This window comes from Octodon degus, unplaced genomic scaffold (assembly GCF_000260255.1).
Source record: "Octodon degus isolate 3935 unplaced genomic scaffold, OctDeg1.0 scaffold00133, whole genome shotgun sequence".
NCBI classification, from domain to species: Eukaryota; Metazoa; Chordata; class Mammalia; order Rodentia; family Octodontidae; genus Octodon; species Octodon degus.
Window position 1 is genome coordinate 2,256,252 of NW_004524709.1, and position 16,101 is coordinate 2,272,352.

General features: G+C 39.4%; 1 protein-coding gene across 11 annotated transcripts in view; it reads left to right on the forward strand.

Moving 5' to 3' along the window:
• Celf2 (CUGBP Elav-like family member 2) overlaps nt 1–16,101 on the forward strand; it is a 598,848-nt gene that overhangs the window by 532,908 nt on the left and 49,839 nt on the right. For all 11 annotated transcript variants that reach the window (XM_023701316.1, XM_004641262.2, XM_004641263.2 and 8 more), the window contains 2 exons: nt 1,296–1,454; nt 5,114–5,177. In XM_023701316.1, the coding sequence (XP_023557084.1) occupies nt 1,296–1,454; nt 5,114–5,177 (223 nt within the window). The remainder of the gene's footprint in view (nt 1–1,295; nt 1,455–5,113; nt 5,178–16,101) is intronic.

Below are 16,101 nucleotides of genomic sequence, written 5' to 3' on the forward strand. Positions count from 1 at the left end.
ATTTAATATTGAAGTAGTCATCTCACTTTCTTCACTTTTGAAAAAAATGACAGACATGATGATAGCATGTATTTGTATCTACCTCCCCAAATAACAACCAAAGGTGATAAAGACAAATATACAAGTTTATTTTCTAGAAGAAAGGAAAATTACCCAAAGGGAACGGAAGCAAACAGCATGGTTAAACAGTAATATAACACTTATGAGAGGAGAGGAGTCTATTATCATGCTGTTTCCATAAAAGTCTTTACTTAATCATGGGGTAGAATTACTTCATTCTACCTCAGCAAGATGAGACAGTTTGAATGGTGGTGAAACGAGCAGGCAAGTCACACTGGAAAGGAGAAAAGACTTGGAAGCCACTACCAAGCGGCAGATGTGGCAGACATGCTTAGGAAAGGATTGGGCTTGAGATCCTAGGCTGTTATTTTCCCTGAAGACTGCATCTACCTCAAAGATGAATTCATCCCTCTCTATGACTTGGCCTTTTCTTTGCACTACTCCCACTCGTTGCCTCTTAAAGGAAATTAAAACTCAAAGAATCCATTACAATGGTACGATAATTAGGTAAAGAAACTAAGTAGAATCCTCTTCTGCTATTTAACTGTACTCCACCTCCTTTGACTGGACTGTGCTTCTGGTTCCTTTAGCTTGCATAGTTCTGAGGACTTTGGATAGAGCAGATGTGCCATGGGAGGAAGAAGAAAGGCCTTCCTGAAACATGTAATTACAGCTTTGATCAGTGCCTATGTTTTCTGTCTCCTTCCTTCATCCACATTCCTAAAATGAAACCTACTTCTTGTTATTACTATTGAGTTAATGATTTCCACAGTTCCAAGCTTCAAAACTACAAAAAATTAGAAGTAGTAAAAGAATTAGAAATAATAAAAAGAGATAGAGAAACACTGTCATTCTAACTTCTCCCCTGACAAAGACAAGGCTGTCTTTAAGACATGGGAGCCATGAGGTCTAATTAAATAAAAGGTTTTGTCTTGAAGGAGTCCTGGAATGCTGAAGGAAGCCCCATGAAGAGAACAGATTAGGTAGTCTGAGTATCAGAGTAAGGAAGCAGGTGGTAGGAGCAAACACCAGATCCCCCCAAACAAGCCAATGATAGATCTGGAATTTTGTTTTGATGATACTATTCTGAGAAGAAGGAATATCAAACTATTCTTAAACCATTCCAGACCATTCCATGCGCTACAAGATAGTTAAATGGTCCAACGGCTGTCTGTCATGAGAGGATTCAACCAGGCTGTAACTTCCTCTTCACTTTCCAATATGTCTGACCACAGGGCTGCTCTTCACCTATTGTGGTGAAGTTTGCTGATACTCAGAAGGACAAAGAGCAAAGGCGCCTCCAGCAGCAGCTGGCACAGCAGATGCAACAGCTCAACACTGCCACCTGGGGGAACCTGACGGGGCTGGGTGGACTTACCCCACAGTACCTGGCGGTAAGTGCTAGAGAAAACCCTGCGTGGTGGCCTGGAACCCCTCAAAGTTATTTTTATACTGTGTGTGCCAAAGAACTCATTTTCCATACACTTTGACTCTCAAAAATTAATGAAATCAATATACACGCAGAATATTTTTGCAAGTTAAGTGATTAGCCTAAGACTCACTGATTTAATTCCTTTGTGAAGCAACATGAATAGTGTTCCACAGGCTAGACTTCAAACCAGTGTTGTGAGGCATCCACAAGCCCTGTGTTAGAAGGGACACCACATGCTGGAGAGCCAAATTAGCAAATAATACCGAGAGAGCTGACTGAGAACCTCTGGCTGGCAGTTCCGTGTGTGCCCTGGCTGGGTCTTAGCTAAAAATCTCGTCAGTGTTCTCTGAGCTTGGGTCTTCCCAATGGAATTGTGTTGATGAAATAAAATATTTCTTTACCTATATGCAACCAAAGTAATTAGATCCTATCTCAGGCCAAACAAACAATTCTTTGAACCATCCCTTCTATACTGTAGCTTTTAAGCCTCCACATTCTCATGTTTCCTTTGTATTATCCATTTCACTTTGGCCACTTTACTGATATAAGGTGGGCAGAACTTGTAAGATCAAAAAAGAGCAGAGTAGTGACCCCTAGTGTGGACTGTAAAACATTATACTGTACCTTAAAGCAGCATTTGTAGTAACCACCTCTGATGTGGGATAGAAGCAAATGAATGCTCTTGAATTCTTATTTTTACTTGAACTACTGCTAAACATGCTCCTCTACCCCACTTTCTCTATTTTAGAACCTAAATGCTGGACTTGACATTCATTAGTATTTCACATTGTGAGCGAAGCCTTCTATTCTAGCTGAGGGGGGGGAGGGGTCTTAAGCAAACACATATGTTGTGCCCTAATTCTGTCATTTTACATTTTAACTATCCCTCTGGGGATTACATCATCCACTACCTTCAGTTTGTAGCAGAAATTGTGCTGTTTTGTAAAATGTCTTCCCTGTTAACTCGGAAAGGGATTATCCTGCTTGTGGTACAGATGAGAGAAGGGAAGCTGAGATCAGGTATCTTTACATTTGTGCAGCTGGCAATGACAGAGTTTCAGCTGTGTATTTCTCTGCCACCTGGACGTGTTGCTTCTTAAGGAGTCGACCCAGCTCCCTCTTCTTCTGGTCATTATTCCATGTTATCCTTAAAGACACTCTAAGTGATTTTGTCAGGTGATTGCATATCTGTATCTACCTGTCTCAGCAGTTTAATGATACATACCAGAATTCTTACCAGAGTGACATCATGCCCAGCTTTTCAGTTTCTGAGTCCAGCTTCCTGCTTTATCATTTCTGAGAACCAAGACACATGTGCCTGCTCTCAGTATGCTGATGCATCTCCTGTGCACCACAGCGCGCAGAAATCGCTGGCGCCTGTTTCTGTGATCACATCTGCAAATTCTTTAATATTTGAGAGAGAATTAATCTCAGCCTTATTTATTAAAATATGTTTTTATAAGCTCAGACTGTGTTTTTTCCTGTCGTGGACATTAGTTCTTTCTTAGCCATGTCTGTCCTGCTCCTTTTACTTAACATTCTTTTCTCTGGAAAGGCTTTCAGCCATGAGGCCTTCCTTCCTTCTGTGCTGAGCCATATATTCTGAGCTGCCTGGTGAAAGGCTGTTATTCGTGGAATAGTCCTCAGTCATGGTTTTGTGGCACTCCCGGAAGTTCTACATACCTTAACAGATGGTACCTATTCCTCAGATTATCCTCAAGGCTAACTTTAAATTTTTTAAGGGCAGAATATATTTACTAGGGGAAAGAAAGCTTCTGTCAGAGAGAGATACAGAAGGAGTCCTGAGTGGGCTGCCAAGGACCCTGCCTTTTCTAGGGATTTTTTATAGAGCAAATCCTCGATGTGAACTGGGTTCAAGGCAGGGAAGAATGGAAAATTTTGAGGTGGGCATGAGGTGAGACAAAACTATGGTCAGCCAATAAGATTATAAGTACTATTCAGTAAAATTGATTAAATCAGGATCAAATGAGGAAGCAAGTCATGTAGCAAGCAGGCATGAATACAGAGTAGGTGCTCAATTTTAGTTTTTAAAAACATGGAATGTGAGGAAGAGGGGACCCATAAGCACATGAAAATGGTAAACTCATCAATTCAAACTAAAGTATTTCTCAATTAAAATGTATAAGCCCTAGGACTGGGGTGATAGCTCAGTGGAATAAGTGCTTGCCTGGCAAGCACAAAGTCCTGAGTTCGATCCCTGGTACCACCAAAAAAATTTAAATAAAATGTATAATCCCCAAGCCCTCCCACACCCTCCTCCTCTATGAATGATAGAGTGCATATGTATATGCACACACAGAATATCTGGGTACTATGTTCTGACAAGAGGACAGATAAACATTACAGACATCTTCCAGGTTTTAGTCCCATAATATCATTGTCCCAGAGACTTAGGTTTAGTCAGCCATTCTTGGTGTTTGTGTATCATTTGATCCATGCTTATTTTTTAGTCATATCCAATTACTGAGTTTTTCCTATTAAACTGAAGAGATCTGTACCTGCCTTCACAATGCCAGTATTCTACATTGTTTCACACAGCTCCACTTAAGTTCTGGAAGCTATTTCTAAAGTAGCGAATTCACCTTGTCCCTAAGTGCATGGTGACCTAACAATTTTTCAGTAATAAATTTTATAAAGGAAAAAAAATTTATAAAGCATTTTTTGGAATCTATGTATATTGGAATATATGAGATAATTACATGCTCCCCCCACATACAAACTATATCTGTATTGACCTGTCTTACCCAAAAATATGTCCTCTGTACACCTAGTCAAACATTTAGTTGAGCATTTAACTTTACCAAAGTTCAACAAGGGCAGGAGCACTTGTGAACAACTGCCTCATCCCTTTATCTTGAGACACCCTCTGATTCTATGTGGCAGGAAAAATCTTTTTAAAAGCTTCAGCAGAAAATGTATGCTTTTCCACAGGCATTTCACAAGGGTTTTTCTTTTTTCAAAGATTCTAAAATACTAATAATGCATAGGTGCCAACATATATAGCACCAGATAATTCCAAGTTTTGAAAAACAATGTCTCTTTCTCTGCCGATGAAGACCATCCTAAAATTGACTAACTATACTCAGTTTCATGGCTGAGACTATGATGGTATGACTATAAATAATAATATATGTCTGTAATTGTTGTGATAACTTAATGTTGGCCCAAGAGTTAGTGGGTCTAGGCATTTCTGGTGAAGGATTAAAAAAACTGAACTGTAAAGAAAAGCAGAAGAGAGACGGAAATGGACTTTGATTGGCAGAGATGAGTTATGGTAACTACCAGACTGCAGAGAGATATAATTAGTCACACTATGTTGGTTTCAATAGATTTAACACCTGGTTGTTAAAAAGAATAAATTGATTAATTGTTTTAAGGCAGCAGTGTTAGTGAGTTTCCCCAGTGTCTGTGTTTCTTAATAAAGATTAGACATTAATATGGATTTACAGCCCCAACTCTGGGGACCTTCAGTCTATCAATAGGCTGTGGCAGCCAGCTATATAAATGGAAGGGAATGGAATTTGCCCCCAGCTTAATGAGGAAGTTACTCTGTTCTCCTCTCCACATTGTTGTAACTTGCCACCTGTGTGTTCATTGCAGCTTCTGCAGCAGGCCACCTCCTCCAGCAACCTGGGTGCATTCAGTGGCATTCAGCAAATGGCTGGTAAGTCATGAAGCATGTCTTTCCTTCTGTGTGTTCTATGAATTTTATATGGTTGACAGGGCAAGGCAAATAATCAGGGAAAGAGTAAAGAGTAATTGCCAGACTTATTAGTGTTGTTTTAGGTGTTAAAATTGAAATCATCTGCTCTAAAATACATCTGCTTTTGCATAAAGGGGCTGAGAATATTACATACTATACTTTCTTGTAATTTGTAAGTCTAAAAAAAAAGGGAATGATTACTGGGTAATTACAAACCAGATTCCTATATTCAGGGCAGCTAAAATGATTGACATCCCTCTAAAATTTTAATAATAGGCACTCAATAAAAATGTTCTGACCTCCATAATGAAAGCCAGGTTTGGAGGCCTATGTTTGATAGTTTGTAGTCCCTTGATAATGACAGAAAATTAACAGGGTGTCTTTTTTACTTTAGTATACCAGTTGACAGAATTGTGCATCAGAAGCTTTTATGTGAAAGTATAAATCTTTGTTCCCAAGAAAATCAAAGTTTAACTGTATTTGAAAGGCAGCTCGTGGACTGATCCCTTTTTGTAATGAGCTGTACCAGTAGTTGCTGAGGTACGGTGATTAGTAAAAGGTCATTCGTACTGTGCCACCTCCGTGCTGATCACCCACCTTAACACAGAGTCAGGGGAGGCAGCTTGTGCAGGAAGTGAGAACACAGGTGCCCATTAACCTGCTGGGAGAACAGTCATAGCACTGTGTCCTTGTTAATACAAAAAGAGAGGGGGAGAAGGCCAGTGAAAACAGATTTTTGTCATATTAGGATGAGGACACCTTGAATCAATAAAATGAAAAGTGTGAAGAATAGAAACCAGATTTACCTATCACTATGAAAACCTTTTCTTCTACTTTTTTTAAATACATATGCTGTTAGTGTTTTGTTTTCGCTTTGAATGACTGTAGAACAACTTTTAGTGAAGCTCTGCTCATACGTGTTCTTTGGTCATCTGCCCAGCTGCCCACGGTTGCACACAGGCTAATGCTAACTGCTTGGCTGACCGTGTCTTGGCCCATGGTACTTACTGTACTGCTGAATGATTTACTGAGCTTCATGTCTGTAGGCACCACTAGTTTGTTCTGATGGAGTATACCTTTTGGGTTATTAGGGGAAAAAATGTATTTTGAAATGATGTTAAAATATTGCAGTATGTCTAAAAATAAGCTTGAGAAGCAAGTCTTAGAGCTAACAGTGACAGGGAAAGGTTATTTTTCATTTTATGAAAGGAACTGGTAAGACATTAGTAAAATATCCAAGTTCTTTTTTTTTTTTTTTTCTTTAATGGGCATCCCCCCACCTTATTGCAAGCTCTAAAATAAATGCTAAGATTCTCACATTTTCAGGCAGTAAGAGACACTCCCTATTCTGAAATTAGGGGCTTTCCTTACAGGAAGCCTCAGGCCTTTCCATTCCCCAAGTTGAATTATGTAGAAAAAGTCACTTAGTCCTGAGACTGCTGCCCAGAGTGTCTTCCTCAGTGGACAGCCTGGCCTGTCATTTTTCATTAGGATATGTGCACCTCTGCCGTGCCACCCACAGGTCAAGATATTAGCATTTACATGTTCTGTGTGCTCATTTGAAAACTAAGGATATCTGGGAGTCACCTTATAAGGTGCCATGGAGCAGGTGGCTAATTTAAAGGCATTCTATAAGTGCTCCAGGCTTTCCAAAGTATCCATTTCTTGAACCTTCAACATGGCAAATTTAGCTCTCTGCACAGGCTGGAAAGTCAAATGCTAAAGAGTCCATTACTTGCCATTATTTTGAATATTTACAGTATTCAAAATATAGGTGTCAAGACACTTAGTGATTTCTATCAAAGGTACTGTGTGTGTGTGTGTGTGTGTGTGTGTGTGTGTGTGTGTGTGTGTGTAATTAGGTCTTATCTTCCTAACTATAGCATTACAGTTGTGGTATTCCCACCCACCCCCATAAAGAAAAGTTATGTCAACTTTCTTACTCTTTTGTCTCACAATCAGGGCTTAATGTTTTTTCTTTGCCAGTTAACCTACTCCAGTGTCATGAAGTGATCATGGCAGTTGGTCAGAAGGGTTTGTTCTGTGACATCATCTTTCCCAGTTCTCCCCAGTGGGGGAGGCTGGGTCATCGTCCTTCCTTCCCCTCCTGTCTCTGGGCACTCCCTAGTCATTAGAGCATCAAGCTACAATCTGAGTTCCAAGCAATCATGGCCTCCTTTGGCACCCATACACTCAGCTTACAGTCCTTGGAAAGGTTCTTGTGGCTGTTTTTTAATTGATGAGTGAAGAAATTTATAAACTGGTATATGTAAAGACATATGTATATGTACTTTGGATGTATTTCCAAAATTAAATGCCAGGTTATTAAGAAATTTCACTTTCGCCTGTATAAACTAATATACATTAGTATATATACATACTAGTGTCAGTATCTTCATCGATGAGAAATTAAGGATTTGGAGATAGTTTGCATAATATAAACCATGTTACAGGTACATTGTATATAACGAAACAGTGGAAGTCACATAAAAACAGAATTAAGGGAATCTTAAGAGGTCACTTATCCCCAATCCTACCTAACGGTAAAATGCTTGTTGAGTGATTAATGTTGCAACATAGAGTGAGCATATACACAATTCCTATGTAATTTTCATGTATGACAGCAGCATATTAAACTGCACATATACAGTTGAAGTACTCCAGTTTGAATTACTATCACCAAAACAAGTGAAATATTTTAAAAACCAATAATATTTTAACTGTGAACAGTTCTCAAAACATGATGACCTATCCTTCAGAAGATTCAGGTTTATAGTTAAGTCTTAAAATGGCTCATTTATGTGACTAAAACATTTTCTGTTTTAGGAAAAAATAAAATAAAGCCAGAAAAAGAAATTTTAGATGAGAAGTTACTAAGTAGTTACATCAATAAAAAGAGATACCAACTATACTTTCTTTTCCCAGAAAAATCTTACCATTCTTCTTTTAAATTAAAAATATCTTCAAATGTATTTTATGATTTTTATAAAAGTAAGCCTTTGCTAAGTATGGAATTTAAAATCTAAAATGGATTAGAATCAAATTTTGATAAGCCAGATTCTTTAAATATACTTATTTTGCCCTTGGAAATTGACTATTTTCACTCTTAAAACTTAAAAAGTTGGCCATTTCTCAGTTAGTGATAGTATTTATTCAATGAATTTTTGAAACCTGAGAAATTTGGAGTCTGAATTTAGGCTAAGAGTCTGTATTTTCATTGAAAGAGAAAGAAAGAAGGAGAAAGTATGTGTTCAATCTTCAGTTTTTCTTTTCTTTTCTTTTTTTTTAACTTTCTTAAAGCTTTATTCCAGAGGGGCCCAGTTCTTGGCAGTTGCCTTCCTCATGGCAGCCAGCATGTTGCTCAGCTCCTCCTACTTCCTCTTGGTGAGGATGTGTGTCCCCACCCTTTTCTTGATGGACTTGAGGGCTTGCTTGTCCTTGAAGACCTTGAGCAGCTCCATGGCGCACCGCTGGTAGGGGTGAAGCCACACACCACCCGGGTCATGTCAGGCACAAACTTGGTGTGTTTGGTGAGGCATCCACAATGATGGTTGTGCCTTGGTTTGCTCACATTCTTAGTCACCTTGTGGCCCTTGTTGAAGCCTACAGCCATGGGATAGCGGATGGCCCTGGCTACTCTTCTTCAATGATTGCTCTAAATTTCTTTATAACAACTATTACATCTCCAAAGATCATGATAGAAAAATGAGAATAGTGTTTCACAAGTTTGTATCTTACCTAGCTCACTGTAATAATCATACAGTTATTCTCAAAGCACACCAAAGACAAAGCCACTACTTTGTTATTACATTATACTTAGGAAAATAGAAATATGGAAAATTTAAATAAGTTATGAGGCTACAGCACCAGAAAGTGGCAGATTATTATAGGGTAATTCCTTTAAAAATAGCTCACCAACAAAAGTATTCCAGATCCTACTTGCCTCCAAAAATTGGATTAGATAAGCCAAAAACAGTGTCAAAAGTTTATTTGAAAAGTGTGGGGTAAATAGGTATAGGAGAAACCAGATCTGCAGAGCAAATTTAGGCCAAAGAGAAAGGAGGGTAAAAGCAAAATAAAAGTACATGTGGCATGTACTGTCGTCGAAATTCATGTGTGACAGCTCTTTCCATGATGGCCAGTCTTCTTTTATACCATCCACATCTCACAAGTTCTCATGAGAGATCTATATATGGGGTCCTGGCACTGCCTTGGATCTTGTAGTTGACTGGTCTTGCTCAATTTCCCATTTAGCCGACATGCCCTATCTCCTTTATCAATATGGTTTATGGTACAGAACACTTAAATGCCACAATTTTGCGAGGTAGGGGCTATTGGTATCCCATTTTACACATGAGCAGCTGAGGCTTAGTTGACTAACAAAGCATCCGTAGTCACTCAGTAGGTGGGGATCCAAATTCTAAATTCAGTTCAGCCTAGTCCAAAATCTGAGTTTATACTTCAAAAGTGTTATGTGGCACCCACACCAAGTATATTTGCATGAATACAAGCTGCAGTGATTTGCCAAATGACAAGTCAGATCTTAGGAAGAGAGTCCCAAAATTGTTTAAAAAGAAATAGTTCAGAAAGTGACAGAAAACTACCTCCCTTCACTCCAGAAAATATCTTATTGAGTAGGTTATTCATTGTTCAGGGTTTTTTTTTTTTTCCTCGAATGAGAAATACTAATTAAACAAATTACAGATTTGGAGCTGTGAAGCGAAATTATCTATTATTTAATAGAGGAAACTCTTTTATTTAATTCTAATTTTCAGTAAACAAAGTAATTCTTTCACTCTCAGAATAACTGATCTAAATTTTTTAAATAATAATAAAACTATAGAATAAAATTATTTGATTAAAATAACACAAAAAGTTGTCCATTATAGATTTTAGACCTATTCCTTGAGAATGTTGTCTGTCACAAGTGGAGAAAAGGGAAGACATTTGCAAAAGCAATGTAGCGGAGGTCTGAGAGGTTCCAAATGGAGACGCTGCCAGCATGTTGAAGTGTGCGTCGGAAACCCACAAAGCCCCTGTGTTCTTCCCTGAGTCTCCAGCAGTCCGCACCACAGACACTTCCTGCGAATGTGCTAATAGGCCTTATGAGAATGTTCTATAACCACCCATCTGTCACTTTCTAACAGACCTGATTGGCAAGCACTTGTAACAACTGACATCTGTTCTCACTTATTGATATGCAGATTTATGGTAATTGCTGTGAACAATAAGACACAAAATTACCTAAGGTGAACATTAAATTAAATTTTCATGCCCTTCTCCTTATATTTTTTAGATCTTAAGTTTTGAATAAGCATATTGTATATCTGTTTTGTACATTATTTCATTTGAGAAGGATTTTTTCCCATGACTGAAAAGTTGAAATTGGTATTCCCAACTTTTTTCCCTTTTACCACCATTATAACCACTCACTATTAAATTTCTTAAAATTTTAAGATACTATATGTTTAATCACCAAATTATTGCCCCTGGTTTGAAGGGTGTTCATCTGAACATAGTGCTTCATGAAGTTAAATACCCTTGGTTTTTTCCTTCTCAGAAAAGCAGTCTGCCAACCCAGAACCAGCTAGAAAGGGTGACAGGCGCCTCTCCGTCTGGTGCCCTTTTCATGGTGATTATGTAGGAGTAGCCAAGAGAAAAAGTGCTGCTGTGGGAGGGGGTGGAAAGGAGGCAGTGGCTGTGACAGAAGCTGAAAAAGAGGGAAAAGACAGGGAGCATCATACTGCAAAGAAGAAAAACAACCACAAGCATGAATTCCCAATGAGCATAAGCAGAAACCCAGCCTGAAACTGCCTGTGTAGGTCCCACTGCTGATGTGTCCTTGGGAAGAACTACATAGTGCTGGTAACACTCGTTCTTCCAGAAGCTGGGAGAGCAGGGTGTAGCAAGAGGGGATGAAGCTCTAGGTAGGATCCTGTCCTCACACAGGTGCCCCAAGTGATTTCCTTACTTGGGCTGGTGCATTTCTCCAGACCACTTGTCCCCTAAGGGATGTTGAGGGGATTAAATGATATTAGCTCATTCTAGTTGAGGGTTCCCTCTCTGCCAGAACATTTGAGGCAGAAAGAGCCAAAACTATCAGTCACCAGGGAAGTATGTTTTTGCCAATGAAGAGCTGAGAGAAACACTGCCCACAGACATTTCCCTAGCTCTTTACACTCATCACAAAATCGTTATGATGTAACAGGGGATGAGACACCAGTAGCATTTAGAAGACCCGGGGTAGGGAAGTAGCGTTCTTGGGGTAGGCTTCAGGCCTCTGCCTGAGAGAAAACACTGGGCAGAGGGAGAAGGCACCTCCCCTGCCCTGAAACACCTGTAAAGGATGGAGTGAGACTATGGTGAGGGAGGAGCAAGTCCTGCTAGGGCCCCAGGTGCTCATCTGGGGGGCCTCCAAGCTCCCACTTCTGCTTGTGTGTCTTTGTGCTGAATGGTAGGAGTCATTTCTTTTCGCTCTTTCTTCTCTTACCTATATCATCATTCCTCAGCTCTAATTTCTTCTTGATTTCTCACATCACACAGTGACTCTCTCAGCCCCAGCCTTCTTACTCAGTGTTTTCCTATAAAGACATGTAGCTTTTTCCAGTTATCTGCATAAGTCAGTTCTCTAACTATTAGAGTATCTTATGGCAAAGATCTAAAATGTTTCCTAAAATCCTCATGTGTGTGGAAGGTGCCAGGGCCATGGGGGCACTGTGCTCATCAGGGGATGAGCCCATTCTGAGTGAGTATGCTGTCAGGAGTTGGAGTCTGGGGAGAGGTGCATCAATGAAGATGTGCATGAAAGCGTCCATTTCTGTCGCTAGCTTTTCCCTTCTCTCTGCTCCCTGTTCACCACAGAATGAGCAGCTTTCCTTCAGTTAGGTCCAGCCACCATGCTGTCCTTACCTTGGACCCAAACAGCTATAAACTTAATCCTCTAAAAACTGTGAGCCAAAATAAATTTCTCCTCCTTAAAGTTACTGGTATAGGGTATTTTGTCTCAGCAACAAAAAAAATGACTAAGACATGAGGCTATCAGCAATAAAAAAAAAAAAAAAAATTACATGTGCTTTTCCATGAATTTTCAGGAAGACCTCCCAATGTACTGGGGGTGGGCACCTCAGGCTGTAGCAGGCTCAGCAGCCCTGAGTCCATTCCTTTACGGAGACAAAACCAGTAATGCATGGTGTGTGTAATTCTGATAATGGATGCAAAAGGAAATCACATTAAGAAATTAAAGAATTGATTAAGTGATTTAGCAAGCAAGAGGTAGTGCATACTTACAAAGGTTACTGAATGGTGCAAAATACTTACTGGCTTACTGAGGTCTTGGGAACTAATTAATACCAAAGCACAAATTTATTCCCTGAAATTCAGACAATATAAAGTGAGCAGAGAACAATATCATAAAATGCTCCCTCTCGGGCCTGGCTTTCCAACTAAGCAAGACTTACATCTGGCAACAGTGGACTCAAATGTATCACCTGAAAACTTGCATCTGTTCTTAGTGTACTTAGGTTAATAAGACCACTCTTGGGCAAAGCAGGGAGTAAGTTAAAGTTTACATTGTTGTAGACTTGGCTCCAGGGCCTCTAATGAATGTCAGTGGGTGAGATAAAGAATAAATATGGTTCTAATAGGTATTTACAGATACTCCTCATTTAACAGCCTACCTGCTTAATGACTGTTCAGACTTATACCCGAGGCATGCTGTTTGGACTTACTACTTCCCAGTTGAACTTAAGACCTGTCTGTGTATGTGTGTGTGTGTGTGTGTGTGTGTGTGTGTGTGTGTACAGTTCTGTACATCTTGTTTATATGGTATCATTGTCTTTTTTTCAGTACCACATACTTTGTTTATACGGTACTTAATTTTTGCTGAATTGAACTGTATAATACTATAGAATTATATTCCATTATATATTACAGTTATGCACATAATAATTATACAAATAATAAAGCAAAGTCATCAAGTTGAAGTTTCCTTTGACCATTTCTTTGTTCTGAATATTGTAATGTACATATTATATACAGTTTTTCATTTAACAACCTAGCCACAGAAACTTAATTGGATCATTAAATGAGGAATTTGATTAATCAACAATTCAGGAAAAGCAGTTGATATTTGATGCTGTTGTATACCAAAAACCTTACAAAGAATGATAAACATTAAAATCTTGGTTGGCTCTATAGACAAAACTATATACATCATTGTATTATAATTTTGTGTTATTACCCTACTTTTTCATCTTATACTGATACATCCATCATCTACCATATAGTCTGTGTGTGTGTGTGTGTGTGTGTGTGTGTATTTGTAGGTGGACTCAACAATTAATAAAATAAAACCTTCTTCATCCAGGAACTTAGTATTTAGTAATGAGGCTAAGAAATATATATAAAGAGTGTCAAAGTAGAATGAGAGTTCTGCACAGGTGAGCAATTGAGTGGATGCCATATAGAAAGCACTGCTGGTGCAGCCACACTGTGTATATAGCAGAACACACGAGCCCCAACTGTAGCAGGGTTGGATGCCAGTGCTGTGCAGCTGTGGCCAAAGACTTGATGCTTCCAACCCAACTGGATGGGCTTCTCCAGGCCACAAGCACAGCTACTCCCAGCCCTGTGATTCCAATACAGTAGCTCCTACCTAGGGGGCACCTCTGTCTCAGACTAGAATGATGACTGCCTGTGACTGGTTGATGACAGGTGCATAGTATAGGTTTTAATTTCAGTGCTGCATCATCTTCTTATATGCCTTGCTATCTGTTGTTGATGTAGTAAAGTCATCTGGTTTGTATAATTAAAACACTAGAAGGTGGGTCTAGGGAAACAGCTCAATGGAATAAGTGCTTGTGTGGCAAGTGCAAGGTACTTAGTTTGATCCCTGGTACTACAAAAAAGACACTACAAGGAACGTTAGTCACAAGAAGGGACAGATGGATCCACACAAGTGTGCCTCTGCTTCTCACAAGATCCCTCTCAGCCTGGATGCTCTTGTCACACACAATTGTAAAGTGCATTTGTGTTGCTCTCAGGGAGTAGAGCCCTTTGATAGGCCCAAATGGATCTATGCTAAAGCTAGGCAACTGCCATATCCCTTCCATTTCCATTTTGCTAAAGTAAAACTGAAAAAATAAAATCAGCATGTATGATACCCACATTTTCATAAATACATATGACACTGTTGGACCCTTTATCAGAGGATACAAGAGAGATCTTTGTTCTCAGTGGCAATTGGTTGACAAAACAGGGTTGCAAAAGTCTGCACTTTTCTTACAGAACTTCACAAGATTCAACAAATACTTGTGTCCTACTTCTAATCATCCCCACCAAATAACTGGATTTCACCTTAAGCCAGCAGGTCTAGATGTCTCCTGGAAGAAGATAGGGGTATCATTTTGAATAAAAGGACAAGACATTTTAGAGCAAGACATCAGGAACTCTTTTCTGAGTAGAAATAAGCCCTCACAGCAAAGGCTAGGGTAGCAGAGCAGGAGAAGGGCTTTCTGCAGAATTCAGCAGCCAGGCTCTGAGCTGTGTTTTCGGAGGGCCACATGCCAGTGGCTGGAGCTAGACTGGGCACACTGCTGGGACATATCCCTCTGCGTGCCTCCCCCAGCACATATGGAGGCCGTTATCAAGTCACCTTCCTAAAGCAGATTAAGCTTTTCAACAGATGTATTAACTATCTGAATATGAAGCATGAGAAGGTAAAGTTAAACTAATTATTTAAGTTCAGTATCTTTCTGTGTAGAATTCTATATAAGGAGCAAAACATCATTTTCTGTTTCTCACATGTGTGTTCCCTTACTGTGAAGTGAACCATGGAAAAATACTTAACTATTCCTGTAGCACAATAAATAGGAGAGGAAGAAAGATGTCAAAAGTGCTTGCAGCACATACTCCAGGCCCAACCTCAGATTGCTGCCTTAGATCTCTCATCTGAGCCCAATTTCATGTTCCTTGATGTTCATCTCTCTTATTTTTGCTTAATTTTTACTAGCCAAATTCATTCTAATTTAAAATACATCAGCTTTAAAATACTAGTTCCTTTAATATGCATATACAGATATTTTTACAAATAAAGTTATTAATGTACTACCATTTCATTCATCACATACTTAGTTCTGAACACACATTGAAGTTTACATTTAAAATATGAAGAAAGGGCTGGCCAAATAGCTCACTGGATTAAATCACCTGCAAGTAGGCACAGGGGCCGGGGGTTTTATATCTCAGGGCCTGCTGTGTCAGCCCCACCCCGGGGGGACGCTGTGACAGCAATTGAAACTAGGCGTGGTGGTGCATGCCTGTAATCTCAGCAGTTGGGAAGCTCAGGAGAATCAGTGAGTCCCCTCTAGTAGTGAGACCCTGAACACTCTGTAGACCCTTCCTTAAAATACAGAAAAAATAAAAAATATATGAAGAGAGCTCAACATCAACAATAATAGCTGGCACCTAGAGAAATCATTCCTCAAATTTATTTGGAATCAGAAAAGACCTAGAATAGTAAAGGCAATCCTAGGCAACAAAGACAAGGCAGGAGGCATTACAATTCCTGACTTGAAATTATACTACAAAGCTACTGTGATAAAATCAGCATGGTACTGGCAATAAAATAGACCTGAGGATCAGTGGAATAGATTAGAAGATGCAGAAACTTCTGCGAACACACTCAGCCACCTTATATTTGACAGAGGGGCCAAACATACTCACTGGAAGAAAGATAGACTAACAAATGGTGCTGGAAAAATTGGCTCTCTACATGCCAAAAAATAAAACTTGACCCAGGTCTATCACCATGCACTAAGCTAAAGTCAAAATGGATTAAAGATCTAAACATTGAAACAGAGACACTAAATCTCCTGGAAGAGAAAGT